The 15790-nt window shown below is 53.8% G+C and overlaps 1 protein-coding gene across 3 annotated transcripts; it reads right to left on the bottom strand.

Annotated features, from left to right (window-relative positions):
- Window positions 1-1254: 1254 nt before the first annotated feature.
- Window positions 1255-13226, bottom strand: HPCAL4 (hippocalcin like 4). 3 transcript variants are annotated; one of them, XM_028513858.2, is made up of 4 exons: window positions 12855-13226; window positions 7200-7369; window positions 6864-7079; window positions 1255-5551 (listed from the first exon to the last, which is right to left on the bottom strand). In XM_028513858.2, the coding sequence occupies exons 2-4, from the start codon at window positions 7359-7361 to the stop codon at window positions 5354-5356; spliced, it is 576 nt and encodes a 191-aa protein (XP_028369659.1). In that variant the 5' UTR covers window positions 7362-7369; window positions 12855-13226; the 3' UTR covers window positions 1255-5353. The 3 variants fall into 3 exon arrangements, with proteins under 3 accessions (XP_028369659.1, XP_028369660.1, XP_028369664.1); XM_028513859.2 differs by having other exon boundaries at window positions 7200-7412; window positions 12855-13135; XM_028513863.2 differs by lacking the exon at window positions 12855-13226 and adding an exon at window positions 12649-12788.
- Between the last annotated feature and the right edge of the window lie 2564 nt (window positions 13227-15790).

Genomic DNA, 15790 nt, shown 5'->3' on the forward strand with positions numbered 1-15790 from the left:
TCCGAGCGTCCTTGAGAAAGCCCTTGTAAAAAGCAACTGAGCGTTTCAGGAGCAAGCAGGCGCCCACAGCTGTCACTGCTCCCAATGCCCATCAGGGAACAGTGCCTCCCTGAGTATTGAGGGGTCTTCTGAGAAGAACACTTCACCACCAACTCCCATTCCCAGCCCCTACCATATTTGGGTCAGTGGGGGTCTCAGGGCTCTGGGCTGGGCTCCTATGAATGGTGTAACACAGAGGTCCCCAACACTTTTAGAACCAGGGACCAGTTTTGCGGAAGGTAGGGGGGTAGGTTGTGGAAGGACACAGGAAGTGGAGCTCAGGTGGCCGGGGTTGGGGACCCCTGACGTGACAAGCAAGTAAGGCACCTCACAACCTCTGACCAGCAGGGCAGGCAGGGGCTGAAATTCTGGTCTTGCTCCACATGCATCCTGGCATAAGAGGCCGTGTTTGTTCCGAAGAAGGAGCATGTTTTCTTAATTAGCCCAAAGGTGCCATCTGCTGGTCTGGCTGCATACCTACGGGGGTGCTTCCACTCAGGGGGCACCCCTTTTCCTAATTCGTGCAGAGGGCACCACATGGGCCACTGTGGCACTGGCTCCCAACCTTTCTCCCCAGTGCCCACCGTCTGCTCATCTGGGCTTGTGTGAAGCCTTCACTGGACAGAGGGAGAAACTAAGCCCCTCTCTCCGCCTCCGCTGGCTCCCTTCTGGGGGAATTGCTCCACCTTGCAGACCCCACGTAGCAGCATCTGGTCGGGCCATAGACGACTGGACCAAGGGGTCCCGCCGGAAGCTAAGCTGAACCGATCAGATTCTTTTGCTTGATACACAGAGGAGTGTTGTCGTTGTCGTCACCAGTGAGTCTTGATACAGGGCTGGGATGCAGCCGCTTCAAACAGGGAAAACTAGAAAATCTGAAGAGAAACCAAGGAAAAGAACACAAATGCAAATATTGCCAAGGGGATGAGAGCCTGTGAGGCCCAGAGAAAAGAGAGAGGCCCATTTTTAGTTCTAGTTCACATAAGGCCCACTCATTCTTGATTTCCCATCTTTAGGGTCCCTTGTAATCTGCTCAATCCTTTCTTTGAACTGTTGAGTGGGTCTCTGTTTCCTGTAACCAGAGTCCTCACCAGAGGGAGGACCTCAGTCCCAAGGAGTTGCTGCAGCGGTGCTCCCATGTGTGAGCTTCCCGCCCCCCGCCCCCCGCCCCCCAGCCCTATCCCAGCTCAGGGAAGAGTAGGAAGCCTCAGTCAGCACAGCCACACCTTTTATTCACTGTCAGTGAAAAAAAAACACCACACAGCACAGGGGTGAACAGTGAGGACGGTCACTGTGAGCACAGCCAGGAGCAGCGCATCTGAAGGGGACACAGGCGCCACAGTGGTGAGTTGGGAGGGCCCCCGGGGCCACCCACCACCCCCTCCTGCCCCAGGCCTCCTCACTCCCAGAACCTCCACCGAGCAGGAAGGGCCAGACACCCTGGGAGGCCCGGTCCTGCCCCCACACTCTGGCAAAGGTAAAAGAAAACCCTGAAATTTTCAGAAAGACAATCCCATATTTTTCTTAGACTTTTCAATGGCAAGATTTGAATTTTTTTTCAAAACTGATGAATAAAATATGTAGGAAATGTATTCTTCCCCCACAATGATTTCTAAAGTCAGCACAAAGCCTCATCCAGGGTGGATCTTCAGGGAATCTTTGTTGCTTTAGTAAAGTTTTGTGTAAAAATATTTACAGTGTCAGCTTACTACCTTGCCTTGAAACCTCAGCTTATTCTCTTATTTTTTCCTTTGTCTCCCCTCCCCTCCTCTTCCTCCTTCTCTCTCTCTCTCTCTCTCTCTCTCTCTCTCTCTCTCTCCAGCAGAATTTCTACCTCCAGGGACTCTGCCATCATCAGGAAAAGATGCAGAGCTTTTGCATATAAGCTTCCTTTTTCTTAATTTTTGATTTCAGGTAAGTTATGTAATCCTGACTAGAGCCCAAAGGGCTGGAGTGGCCACCTGAAGTAGCCCTTGCTGATGATTTGTAGAGATAGGAAGGAGCTCATCAATTAGCTCAAAGGTTGAATGAAAGCAGAGTACAGTTAGAAGGCAGAAGTTAGAATTTTGCAATTCAGAGTTGCTGCAAGAAGATACAGAACTTCAAAGGGGAGTTTGGGGAGTTTGTATATATCAATGTTTTAACTGTCTGTATATCTTTGAGTCTATGCGAGTCATACTTCAATCTCTGTTAACCCTGTGCTCTGTGACAGGTCCCTCCCAGCTGGGGCAGAGATGGGAGGGCTGCCTCTCTTCTCACAGTAGGGCCAGTGCTCTACCACAGGAACACATGGGAGCAAGGCCTGGCCTGCCTGTGGCTCCTCCCATTAGCAAGATGGTGGGCCAGGTTCCCGGCCTGGTGTTAGGTGTCCGACACTGATGGGCTGCATGAGATTCTTTGGCCTCACCAGCAAACATCACCCAGGGGTATGTGTCCAAAAGCTTGGAGTGATCAAACATACCCTCACAGGTAGGACTTGCCTACCAGTTGGGAAAAAACAAAAGCAGTTCTCTTAGGGAGGAAGATGATGGCAAAGACAGTGCAAGATGCTTCCCAGCTTCTGAGTGAGAGCCTCCTAGGACCGCACTGACTTATTAGCAGAGCTGCCCAGAAACAGAAAACAAGATGCTTGAAAATGTGGAGTCTTCAACCAAGATTCAGTTTCTTTTTGGAAGACCACAGCCTCAGCAGGAAGCTTGTAAAAGACCACAACCAACTTAGCTTGCCCCACAGTTGACCTCCGTACAACTCAGAATCAAATGAGCCTGAGAAAGACTCTGAAGGGAAGAACCCTGCTTAAGGCCTTGGGTTCAAGTCTTGGTGCTGTGCCCATTCCTGACTATGTGCTTTTGCACCATGGACACACTGTGCCTCAGTTTCCAAGTCTGGAGAAAGGGAATGAAAATCCTTACTTCCCTAGGCTTTGAGTGTAGAATGGGATGGAGTAGGTGGCAAGCCTTCAAAAGCCGTAAGTTCTGTGTGATTGGGAGGTGGGTTAGATTCAACATTTGGGGGAGAGGAACCCCACTTTGTAAAAAGCCTTCCATCGGAAGTGTCAGCTGAGCCAGGCTGTTGAGTATCTGCACCTGTGGTGCACTGACAGCACAAGACACGCCCAGTGGGCAGCTCCTGGGAGCAACGGGACATCGTCCGAGGTGTCACTAGATAAAAGCACGCTGGTTACTGCCTGAGGATGTGAGTGCCCCAGCCTTACCATGTGGCTGGTGCTAGGAGGAGAGAAAGAGGGTGGGAATCCAGCGGCCTTGCTACCTTCAAGAGCAGCAAGAAGAAAGGCCCAAAAGAGTTGGGGACCAAAGGTCAGCATCCCCTAGAGCAGGGGTGTCAAACTCATTGTAACCGGGGGCCACATCAGCCTTATGATTGCTTTCCAAGGGCCAAATGTCATTTTAGGGCTGTATAAATGTAACTACTCCTTAACAGTTAAGCAACAGCTCAGTGCTGCCACTGGGTAGAAACAAGGTGCCAGGCAGGACAACACAAGGTGGAGGGCCAGATTTGGCCCTTGGACTTTGTGTTTGCCACCTGTGCCCTAGAGTTTCCACCTGCAGAGAGGGAGGGAAGGTGAACACCTAGAAGTAAAATGTGTGCTGCATTGCTTTCCTGCTGATACAATCCACACCCCCCCGACTCAGCAACCACTCCCTGCTCCCACCCTGGGCTGGCAGCACCTGTGTACTAGACTGTTTTCACCAGCGGTTCAAGAGGAAATCAACTGTCATTGCACGTCAAAGCTAATTTCTGACCACAGGTACAGGAGAGTGTAAAGTGAAAGACTTGAAGAAGCAAGATGAGTTTTCTAGCAAAGCATGCAGCTGTGTAGCTCATGGATCCAGAATCAGAAAGCAGACGTTGGAAAGCAAAGCCAGTGCACTGAGAAGACAAATTACCTGGCAGATTTCAGATTTGGGGTTAGAGAAAGCTTTTCAAATGGAGCATGCCCAGTACGTTTCTAAGCATTTGGTCCATAAACGCAGCCTGGCAGCCTAAAGAGTGGCCAGGTGGTCCTTCCTCTTCTTCTAGCTCCTTCTGCTTCTGTAGCAGTGAAAGAACAAGCCCATCCTTGAAAGTAGACCAAATCCACTAAGGAACTACCAAGATGTGGGAAAGGCACAGCCTCAATCTTGGCAAATCTTGTGTGTGTGTGTGTGTGTGTGTGTGTGTGTGTTTCTGCAGACAGCACCCAACCAGGGGGGTGTGCAACAGCGTTGCTCACTGCGCTGAAAGAGATCATCAGAAAAGAAGCTGCTGATGGTGCAGCTGAGGATTTAGCCTGATAAGAAAAGGTGTTTCTGGTGAGTTTAGTGGTGTTTTCCCTCTTTTTTTCTCAGCTCTTTTTCCCCGTGAAAAGTGGCATTTCTACATTCATTTGATCATTTTATAAGAAATCGAGTAATATAAAGTATGTTTTAATACCCTAGACTAATAAAATGACTTCAGCTCCTTTTAAGGGTACTGAAAAAATAAGTATTACATAAATTTAAATTTTTCTTAAAACTTCCACTCACATGGTTCCTAGACCTCCAAACACTTTTCATTTCATCCTTCTGCGGCTCTGTGTAGGACTGAGTGGAAAGATTCAATATAATAGCTCCTCTCAAGTTAACCAGCTTTACCACACCCTCGGCTCAGCTGTGTTCGACACCCTCATCTGTGACTCTGACCACTGGAAGCCCGCCTCACTGCTCTAGGAGCTTCCAGGGAACACAAAATGTGTCCTGTAGGCCACCATATCCTCAGCACCTGCAGGTGCCTGGCATTGAACAGGTGCTCAGTAAGTATTAGCTGAAAAAAGGACTGAATGAATGCTCCAAAGACAGGGCCAGAAGGGTAGAGTTGAGGGGGCAGGGCAGAGACCACCTTTAAGGGATCTAGGTCTTCAGCACAGGACAGAGCCAATCTGGCCCTTTAACTGGGGTATGTGGGATCACATTCTATAAAGCATAATCCCAGGAAGAACAGACTTTCAAAGCAGAACACCATACTCCCTCCTTAACCCTACCAGTAAGGGCAAAAGCCAACTCCCCTATGCCCAGCAGGTGTTAGTTCTGGGCCAAGACTGGGGGTGGTGCTAGAACACAGGATACCTGAGGATCTGCCTCTTTTCCAGGGTGAGGTGGTCCCTCAAAGATCTTGACTGAGGGAGCAAGGGCTTGCACAGAGGGGTGGGTGGGCCAGAGGGTGAAGCTGGAGTACCCCTCCCCCTGGGGAAGGGCCAACCAGAGAGATCATGGGGTTGGGAGGTGGCTAACGCTTCTCCTGGCCAGGGGCCCTGCCCCTCACCAGCCTCCACTCTCTATTTCTGCATGTCGCACTGCAGCAGCAGCACGATGGATGGGTCGCTCTTGGCCGCCTCCTTGAACTCCTCCAGGGTAATCTGGTCATCCTTATCCTGGTCCATCTTCTTGAAGATCTTGTCCACACGCTGCTGGGGCGTGAGCCCATCCTGGTTCATGCGCATCATGATCACGGTGCCCACCATCTTGTAGATAGCCTGGGGAGGCACAGGGGGCAGGGAGGATTGGGGTCAACGGTGTGGGTTTGGGAGGGGACAGGGAGAACACTGGGAAATGTTGAGGATGCTGGCAGGTGATGTGCAGTCATTCGGATGGTTTATTCAGTGAGCATCCCAAACTACTGTTTCTGAAACCCAACTCTTCACGTCCAACCTGCTCCTCCCCAGGCATTCCCTGTGTCAGGAAATATCAGGTTCATTCTTTTGCTTGTTCAGACCAAAAACCTTGACACCATTCTTGACTATCCTTCTCTCACGCCCACATCCAATCCTTCAGCCGACCTCGTCAGCCCTGATTTTGCAATAAATCGCATATCTAACCACTTCCACTGAGTGACTCTCCACGGTGGTCACCTCCATCAGCTGCTGACTGGGCTTCCGTGGAAGTGGAAGCCTCCTAACCAGCCTCCTTGCTTCTGATGCTCTCCCCTCGCCCCTTAGTCTATTCTCTGTACCGATTAGAGAGAGCCCTGCTTGGCTTCCCGTCACACTCAGCATAGTCAAGTGTCTGCCCCAGGCCATGAGATGCCAAGTGACTGGGCTCCCGGCTGCCTGCCTGACCTCCTTCCTACCACTCTCCCCTTGCTCACCTCTCTCTCCCACCCTGGCCCCCAACCACTCCTTGAACACTGCAAATACAATCTAATCTCGGGGTCTTTGCATTTATTATTCCCCGTGCACGGAGCCCCCTCCCCAGACATCTGTGCGGTTGGCTCCCTCACCTTATTCAGGCAGCTGCTCACATTTCGCCTCAGAAAATCGCTTTCTTCCATGCTCTCTCCCTTGTGCTTCGCTTATCTTTTTTACAACATTTACTGCCTGACATAGCCTAGTTTGGTTGTTGCTTTAAATTTTTCTCACTAGAGAAAATGTCCCATGAAAGCAGGACCTTTGAACAGTGCCTGGCATGTGGCGGGCATTCAATACATATTTGTTGAAAGAATAACGAGCTAAGAGAACTTCGGCTCTGGAGTCAGACTCTCTTGGATTTGAATCATGAACCACCAGCTGCTACGTTTCCTTATAAAATGGGGTTTCTGACAGTACCTAGCCCCTAGGGTTGGTGGGTAAAGTACTTACCTGTCCAACACCAAGCATCCAACCCATGCTACTTAGCCACTGAATCCTGCGAGGCGGGATGGGGGCTGAGTGGGGGTGCCAGGGAGGCTCCGGAGGCCCGGGAGGAGCGTGGCCGGAGACGGCGGCACCAGAGAAGGGCCCGGCTGCGAAGACAGGGGGCGCGCCACCCCAGCACATCCCGGCCTCTAGGATCCAACCCCAGCCAGCGCACCTCGATGATCTCCAGCATCTCCAGGCGCGTGATGCGCCCGTCGCCGTCCAGGTCGTACATCTCGAAGGCCCAGTTGAGTTTCTGCTCGAAGCTGCCGCGGGAAGTGACCGAAAGGGCGCAGATGAACTCCCGGAAGTCGATAGTGCCGTCGCCGTTCTTGTCGAAGGTGCGGAAGGCGTGCTGGGCAAACTTGGAGGCGTCGCCGTAGGGGAAGAACTGAGGCGGGGACGCGGGGGGTCCGGGCTCAGCTGCAGCCCCGCCTCGCCTCCGGCCCGCCCCCTGGGTGCCTGGCCCCGCCCCCGCCCCGCCCCCGCCCGCGCGCCCTGGCCCGCCCACCTTGATGTAGAGCTGCTGGAACTCCTCCAGGTTGAGGATGCCGCTGGGGCAGTCCTTCAGGAAGCCCTTGTACCACTGCTTCAGCTCCTGCTCGCTGAACTCCGTGTTCTGAACCAGGTCCTCCAGCACCTCTGGGGCCAGCTTGCTGTTGGTCTTCCCCATGGCGGGGCCTGGGGGACAGGCGCAAGGCACCTCAGCAGGGGTCCTCCATGTCTGTAAACCAGGGTTCCCTTTCTCCACAACAGCCCCCACCCGTAGCAAACCCACATTCCCATAGCCAGGATCCCTCCTTCCACAGCAGGGTAGTATCCTCTCACCACCACGCTCAACAAGCCCCATCCTCCTACAGCTGGGCTCCATCCTTCACCCATCCCTTCCCACAGGATTTCGCACCTCCCCTCTCCACCCCGCCCCCCACAACACCGGAGGAGGGGTCCCTTCCCCTCATTACTCTCCCCCATAAAAGGGCCTCCACAGCAGCAGGCCGCTCCTCTCTCCTCCTGCAGGTTTCTGCTCCTGGCACCCAGGATCCCTATAGCCTTTCGGGTCTCAGCTCTCCCCCTTTTCACGGACAGGTGCTGCGTGCCATATCCTTCGTCCTCTCCTCTCCTGTGTAACCTTCCGTAGCTCCCCACGCCCATAGACCACAGTCTTAATTCCCTCCTTGCTTTTCAGATCTTTCACACTCAGCACCACCTGCCTCTCAGGCTCCTCTCCTACCAGGGACCCGAGGCGGGCTCCTCACGTGTCCCCACTGGCACCATCTCCCAAGTCCTGCCTCGAGGCCTTCCAGGCCATCCCAGCAGGAAGCTTCTCTCCCACTTCCTTCTGTACAAACAGGAGTCCTAGCTGGTAGCACTGATGGCCCTGACTACACCCATCTTTTCATTAGTTCCCTCATTCCCTGAGCATGGTTGAGGCTGACTGTGTGGCAGGCCCTGCGCCAGTCATGCGGATAAAGTAGACACGAGCCAGCTTTCAATAACTTGTATTTAGGTCAAAGAGGTAGGTGGCTGCTTGTAAAGGACCTTCAATCCATGCCAAGGAGTTTGGCCTTTACCCAGAGGGGACAGAAGCTCTTGGGGTTTTAAAGCAAGGGCTAGGAAGACAGCATTCATTCCACAACCCTTATAGAATGCGTCCAGTATGGGAGGTCCTGAACTAGGTACTGGGGACCCAGGGAGAAGGATTGTGTTTTAGAAGTTTTCCTTTGGCTACAGTGTGCAAATGGCCTGGGTGGGGGCGGTAGGGAGAGCGGAGAAGGGCCTGCTGCACAGTGCGGGTGATAGGTGAGGGTGCCGAGGTGAGAGCTGTGAAGAGATGGGGATGGGCTGAGAGCTGTTAGGAGTGGGCATTGGCAGGACTTGGTGACTGAATGGATGTGGGGTGAGAGGGACAGAGGAGTTTGGGCAGATGCTCAGATCTGGGGTTGAGTGGATTTTGGGGTGGGTGAAGAGTGAGTCCTCAGCTGGAACATGAGCCCCTTGGGCAGCCTGTGCTAGGAGAAGTGTTTGCAGAGGAGGGTACAGCCTTTCCAGGAAGCCTGGCCAGAGTGATACTGCACCAAGCCCTGGAGGCTGGGTGGACAGCCTGTCTGAATTCCATGGGAGGAATGTCTCTCCAGAGCTTGAGTTTCCCAAGACATGGCCTGGGAAGAGACCTTGACCTGCCTGGAGTCTTCGGAATGGCACCAGACTCCAACCCCAGGGCAGTCTGTCATGAAGACGCTCTGGAAAAGGAAGCCCTCAGGTCAGCAGAAGGAATGCCATTTTTACAGCCCAGCCCAGGCTAGTGTGGCTGCTATCTTTGCTGCTGGGAACTCCACAAACAACCAGAAATTGGTCTGTTCCAAACCCCCTCCCTTGCTGCATGACCTCCAGTTAGTTACAGGGTATCTATGAGCCTCAGATTACTCTCATGGGCCAGGAGGAAGATCAAGGAGCAGTGGGGATAGCTACACCCCCCCCCCCCCACCTACCACCCTCAGAGAATGAGGAATCCTATATGCCCCCAGGAGAAGCCAGGGAACAGGATGCATGCAGGAACCTGGAAATGTGGGGTTCAAAACAGCTGCAGTGGAACCAGAGTCAAGGACGTCTCTGGAACACCATGGACAGAAGGAGGCAGGCTCCAAACCCAGCAGTCCCCTCCTCAAGTCCAAAGCACAATGAAGACTCGAGGTATAGTCAAAGAAGCAGAGAACCCAGAGGTGGAGGTGCCTGATGAGCGAGGCAGAGCCCCTGTCACTGTCTCCTGTGAAATGCGCCTGAGTGTCTGCATGAGGTGCGGGATGTGGGTGGCAGCACGCCAACGCACGAGACTGCAGATCTGTCAGAGCGCACAGTTGCTGTGTGTTGTAGTGTCTGTGTGGCTCCCGCCTTCTGCCCTTTTTCTGCCCCCTCCCACAATTCTCTGACTGGGGCTGTACCTGTTCCTGGCCCCCATTCAGTCCCAGGCCCACTGAGGACTCGGTCTCCTCCTTCATCTCTCCTTATTTCCTCTAGCTCTCCGATCAGCAGGTCAAAGCTGGCAGTGCCCTTTAAGATCATCCCCTTATGGTAGTGAAAATGCAGAGGGTTACACAGTGGGTCAGTGGTAGGGCCCAGATAAGCACCTAAGCTGATCCATGCTACTGCCTGAACCACGCCCTCCAAATCATGGCTACTCTTGTCCAGTTCAAGCCTTCCCCACTCCTACTTGTCTTTTGGGTAAACCATAGTTTTGATCTCCCTCTTAGCTTCAGTGAGACCATCTTGCTGAGCTCCAGGCAATGGTGTCTGACACCCAGGAAATAGCCATCCCTTGGGGTAGCCCACCAGCACCTCTAACCCAGCACATCTACGACCAAACTCATCTTCAACCTATAGCTGTCCTCTCTCCATTGCCCCTTCCTTCCCCCTCATCCCAAGGGGGAAATGCCATGTTAGTTACCTTTAGTTTTCCCCTCTCCCTTTTCCCCAGGTGCAACTTGCCACCAAATCCTATTGTTCCTTCTTGTGAAGTGCTCAGAGAAACATCATTGTGTTCGTTCTCTCGCCATAGTGAGGGCCAGAGGCACAGCCAAGGGGGCTGAAGTCCAGCTGGGACCCCACTGGGCAAGCCATGCCCGGAGACTCAATTGCCGCAGAGGAAGTGCCTTTCCTCTGACTCCCTCCTCCAAGAGAATGTCTTTCCTGGTTTTGCCCAGAAGTACAATAGAGGCAAGAGGCGGTCATGTCCACAGTGCCCCTCAAACTCCAGAATCCTCTAGAATCTGGCGTCAAGGTGCCCACCTGTCTAGCCTCACCTGTCACGGCTCCCCTCACAACTATATGCTCCTTTCAAGCCAAGCCTCTCACAGCCAGAACCTAGCTCACCTATTGCTTACCTGGTTTCCTCTCCCCTAATACCCTTCCTTCTTTCCTGGACTCACGCAGCTATAATCAGCCTGCGGGCCTGGACAGTCAGCAGCATAGAAGCAGCACTTCGGGCATGAGTAGACCTGTGAGGCTATGGGGTTGAGCCCCACAACTATGGAGACGTCAGAGCTCTCTGACCCTCACCTGGAGCTCTAAGAATTCTACAGTGGAGCCTGATTTGGGAGAGGCCTCTGCATTAAACCTTTGCCTCAGCCATAAAAAGTCCTCCAGACCTTTTTGCTCAATGGCAAAGCTTGTCCCCTCCCAATACAACCCAGTCCACTTTGGAGAAGCTTGAAGAATGAGAAAAGTGCTCTTTTTATTGTCCCTAAGTTTGTCCTCTTGCAGCTGCCCCACATGTGTTCCCACTCTGTCCCTCTGTGGCTGCTCAGAACTGCCCTGAAGAAACATAGGGGCTGTGCCCAGAACCCAGTGATGTTCGGTGAATATCCCTTGGGGGATCACATGAGGGACAGAACCCCGTCTTCCTCCGTAGAACAGCATCAGGCTGTTTTATCTGCGTTCTCCTGCCATTGCACCAACTTCAGAGACAATGTAAGCCAGACCGGGCAGAAGGAAGGGTTCACCCAAGGTAAAGCAGAGCCCATCAGCAGCAAGGCGAAGGCCAGAACGCACTGGGGGCATGTTCTGTTGGCACTGTAGCCCTGCTGATCGTGCACAGGCTCCTCTGCTTACCTCTTGTGGGCTGCCCTCCAGCTGAGAAGGAGCTGGCATAAGGCCATGCACAAAACCACTGCCCTGTGTGCCCAGAGGCTTCTTCCAGAGGGCAGAGTTCAGGGCTGTGGGCTTAAAATGGGGAGACAGCAGTGAGGGTGGGAGGGACTGAGGGATGCGATAATCCCACACCCTCACCCAGCTTCAGAGAAGCTGGTGCTGAGATGGTTGCCATGGTGACAACAGCTCCCTGGTCAGGAGATTTTTCTCTCTTTCTTCTCCTTCTTTTGCTCTTCTCCAAGCAGCAGCCATAGTGGCAGCAGCCAGGCCTTCTCCCTCTCCTTGCTAGTGAGAGGCAGGGGATAATAAAAAGAGTGTGGATCCTGTTGGCCACCTCTACCTGGGAGCTGTCCATGTCATTTGGGCTGCTGGTCTAGGAGGGACTCCTACCAGCCGAGAAGGGGCCCAGGCTTGGGGAGTGTGTGTATGTGGGAGGTAGGGGATGGCTGGGACCTAGGCCTGTGTAAGAAGCAATGTCTCTTCAGTGAGAACTAAAGCTCGCAGGCCTCCTCTTTGAAACATCCTCATGATTCAGGGATAGAGGGAAAGGGTCCTGTTTTCTCATAATCAGCTGTAGAACCAGAGTGTGTCACTGTTTGAGGGCTGTTCAAGACCATCTCATCCAGGCCACCCTTAGTCTCACCCCTTCCTCATTTCATGAAGGATCAGAGAGGGAGGTGACTTGGACAAAGCCAGACAGCACTGAGGCAAAGGCAAGATTTGAACCCAGCTTTTCTTACCCCCAGGAGCAACATAGTCCGCATGGAGCTTTGGCATAGCCCTGCAGAGCAGCAGGAAGATAGGAACTCAGAGGGAGTGAATGGGTACAAGAAGGCCAGAGAAGGTACAAATTAGAAAGATATTCGATAGGAAAAATGAGAGGACTTGGTGCTTTGGCTCTGAGGGGTGAGGGGAATGGAGGAGGCTGGGACCTTTGCAGCAGTGATTGACAGGTATGGGTGGTCTGCTGGGCCGTGGAGCCCCTGGTTCATCCTTCGGCCAGGATACAAGAGGCCAAACATGGGGTCTCTGCCTAGCACTGAGACCATGGAGAGGGGATGCTGTTGAGAGAATGTTGTAAGAAGGCAGAAGGGAGGGTTGGAGTTTTTTAAGAGGGGGAGGAGCTGAGCTGCTGGTGGGGCTGGGTGATGTGGGTGGGGGCTATCTACGGAGGTGGGAGGTTGCTATGGGACTAGGTGGATTACCTATCTCCAAAGGAGGGAGGTTGACTGGTGCCTCCTCTAGTACCAGCAACACTGCACCCCCAGGTGTGTGTGTGTGGGTGTGTTGGGGGCCAGAGCCGTGGTTGTTCTTACCTGAGCTAGGGATAAGGAAGCAGCTCTGGCCCCTTTCCTGGGACGCACGGGACCTGGACTTGGGTGACTGTCCACCCTCCAGATGCTTCACTCTATGGCAGAACCTGGGGTCAGGGAGATGAATCAGAGCGGGCAGGACACGAGGCTGAAAATAGAGAGTGGAGGGTGAGGGGACAAAGGCCTCCGCCCAGCCCCACCCGCGTTACCTGAGGCCGCTCGCCGAGTCGCTGGATGGCTCCGAGCCTCAGCCGGCCTCGGGGACCAAGACTGGCTCGCAGCTTGGCGGCCAGATTCTCCAAGGTCCGCGCCGGAGACGCCTCCCAGCTCTTGAGTCACTAAGTGTCTCTCGGAGGCAACACGATTTGTATAAACCCCGCCTCACCCCGGCAGGTTGGGCGTTGATTGGTTCCTCTGGGGCAGAGTGGCAGGCGGAGTTTCAGGTGGGGACCCAGCGGCCAGTGAGGCCCGGCCGCAGGAGCGCGCCCCGCCCGCCCGCGCTGACCTTCCCGGAGTCGTGAGGAAGGAGGAGGGCTGTAACCCCCTCAGTAGCCCCCCTCGAGGCTCAGACCCCCGGCCACAGTCTGGGGTGAGAAGTGTCGACGATTGAAGTGGATTCTCAAAAAACAACCGCATGGTTGCTATGGAAACGGGAGAGCCACAGCCTAGTCTCTAAGCCTTCTTCTGCTGGGCCCCAGCGGGGGTGGAGATGGAAGAGGGGATGAGTCACAGCATGTGCCCCTCTCCATATCCCACCCGAATTCGGAGGAAGGCGAAGAGCAGTGCCGAGGAGCAGGGGAGGGAGGAGATGGGATGGTCAGCGACCCACGCCTTCGCCATCACCCCTCCATCACGCTCGCTCCCCTCGCGCCTTGAAACGGAAGAGGAGGGTGGGCGGGCGCGGAGAGCCCAGCACGAATGGCGAAGGACCCAGCCTCTCCGGCTCCGCGCCAGTCGTGGGCCCCGTAAACCCCTCATTCCAAGCAAGCCCTGCCCAGACAGCGGTCCTTATGTCTCGCGGAACCCCCAAAGACCTCTCGGGATCTCCCCTAAAAGGACCCCTCTGCCTATCCTATAGACCCCTTCACTCCCCCACCCTCCCATCTCCCCGTCTCTAGTCGGAGCCGGTCCCCAGCTGCCGCCAGTCTCCGGCCTCGGATGTTGACACAAACCCGAGGCGGTTTACACTGAGCGGGTCTGGAAGGTTTCAGGGCCCCGGGAACACCTCCTCCCCGCACTCGAGGGTCTCCCTTAAGTTCGGCCGCGCCGCCCAGCTGCAATGGCAGCTGAGAACGCCCGACCCAGGGTTGTGGGAAAACTCTTTTATTCCAAATTGGGGGCGAAAGGAGGAGCAGAAAGTCTCCCGCTGGGCCACGTGCAGGGAAGGGATTTCTAAGCAGCTGTCAAAAGTGGGGCGGGGCATCTGGGGGACTGGTCCAATGGGAGCAGGAATGCCCAAGAGCGGCGGTGAAAGAGGCGGGGCTTCTGCCGAAGGAGCGAAAGTTGAGGTGGCCTGGGCGATAGCGGGGTAGGGGAGCTGCAGGCCAAGGGTGGAGGCGAAGGTTCTCTGGCTGGTCCCAGAAACTCCTGGTCCAGGCTCGCTGAAGAGCAACCAGTGAGTCCCTCCCCTCCCCTCCCCTCCCCTCCCCTCCCCTCCCCTTCCCTCTCCCTTTCCCTCTCCCCCTCCCCCTCCCTCTCCCTCTCCCGTCGGAACAGTCCCATTTCTCCTTGAATCCATTTTGCTGTCCATTCTCCCGGATGCAGGCTATGTCTTCTCTCTGGGGCCTGGGGCCCTAGCAGCAGCTCCATTAGCAGACAAATCCCTGGCCACTTTAGTTGGTGACTCAAGAGGGACAGGTGTTTGAAAGCCCTGACTCTGTCACTTCCTGAACACCTTCTCTGCTCTGGACCAGAAGTCATCCCTGCTCACAAAAACACCCCAAGACCTAAGCAAGTGGGGATGCTGGAAGTGGCATTGGAAATTCCATGGGTCCCTTTTTTGCCAGTGATGCCACGCATGACCACAAGCAAGATCTTTCTTTTTCTGGGTTCTCAGCCTGTAAAATGTGGAAGCTGGTATGGGAGTCCCAGGGCAGCAAGGTGGAGAAAGGCTGTCACCCTGAACAGAAGTATGTGGGCACAAATCCGATTGCTCCACTACACTGTTGAGCTTCTTAACAATAACTAACATAATTGAGAATGTCCTTGTGTCAGGCATTATTGTAACACTTTATACATATACCTTAATTTATTTTCCTCTTAAGAACTCTATGAAGCAGGTACTGTTATTACTCCCATTTAACAGATAAGGAAATTGAGGATCAAAGCAGTTGACTAGCCCAAGTTCACATAGTTGATAAAGCTGCAGAGCTGGGATTTGAATCCAAGCAGTCTGGCTCCAACCAGTACATAATGCTGCCTCTCTTTTAAGGTCCTTCAAGCCCTTATGGGGAATGACCTTGGATTGAAATATTCCTTCTGATACCCCAAAGCATTAGAAAGGCAAAGCCCAGCCTCCTGGGAGCAGCTTCTCTGCCTCAGGCCAACAAGACATGGGATCCCAACAGGAGCAGTAGAGCTGGTAGTAAGTAGAGCGCCGGTGTGTGCGTCTCCTGACATCCCCACCCTGGTCCTGGAATCTAGCATGTGATCCAGGAATCCCAGGTAAGCAGGGGAAGGAAGAAGGCAAGGGGCAGTTGGTGAGGCAGGAAATATTGGTCCAGTTCTAGCTCTTTAAATCAGGCAGGATCACCCATGAATCTTCTCAGGGCCTGTGACTGTTTCTGAACTGCTGGTCGTAACCCATCTTCACCTGCTCATAACACTTGAGATCCTGATCTTGACACTGCCCCTGCTCTTTAGGCTTGATGTTTACAACAATAGCAGCTGACCTTGACTGAATGGCTTCACTATGTACCAGACTCTCTGCCAAGACCTTTATCTGCATCATCTCCATTCCAGAGATGACCACTGCCAAGGGTGATATTAAAAATATCTAACAACTCTTGCCCTGACCAGGTGGCTCATTTAGTTGGAGTGTCATCCTGTGCACCAAAAGGTTTCAGGTTCTGTTACTGGCCAGGGCACATACCTAGGTTGTGGGTTCAACTCCCAGCAGGGGTGTGTAAGGGAGGCAGCCAATTGG

The sequence above is a fragment of the Phyllostomus discolor genome, chromosome 5 (assembly GCF_004126475.2).
Source record: "Phyllostomus discolor isolate MPI-MPIP mPhyDis1 chromosome 5, mPhyDis1.pri.v3, whole genome shotgun sequence".
Classification (NCBI taxonomy): domain Eukaryota; kingdom Metazoa; phylum Chordata; class Mammalia; order Chiroptera; family Phyllostomidae; genus Phyllostomus; species Phyllostomus discolor.

What these genes read in the sequence shown, in the direction of transcription:
- HPCAL4 (XM_028513858.2), bottom strand. Translation starts at nt 7,361, where the DNA reads ATGGGGAAGACCAACAGCAAGCTGGCCCCAGAGGTGCTGGAGGACCTG. An exon ending in TCCAGCAGCTCTACATCAAG is followed by an intron (nt 7,080 to 7,199) that starts GTGGGCGGGCCA and finishes TCCCCGCCTCAG; the next exon opens with TTCTTCCCCTACGGCGACGC. An exon ending in AGATGCTGGAGATCATCGAG is followed by an intron (nt 5,552 to 6,863) that starts GTGCGCTGGCTG and finishes GTGCCTCCCCAG; the next exon opens with GCTATCTACAAGATGGTGGG.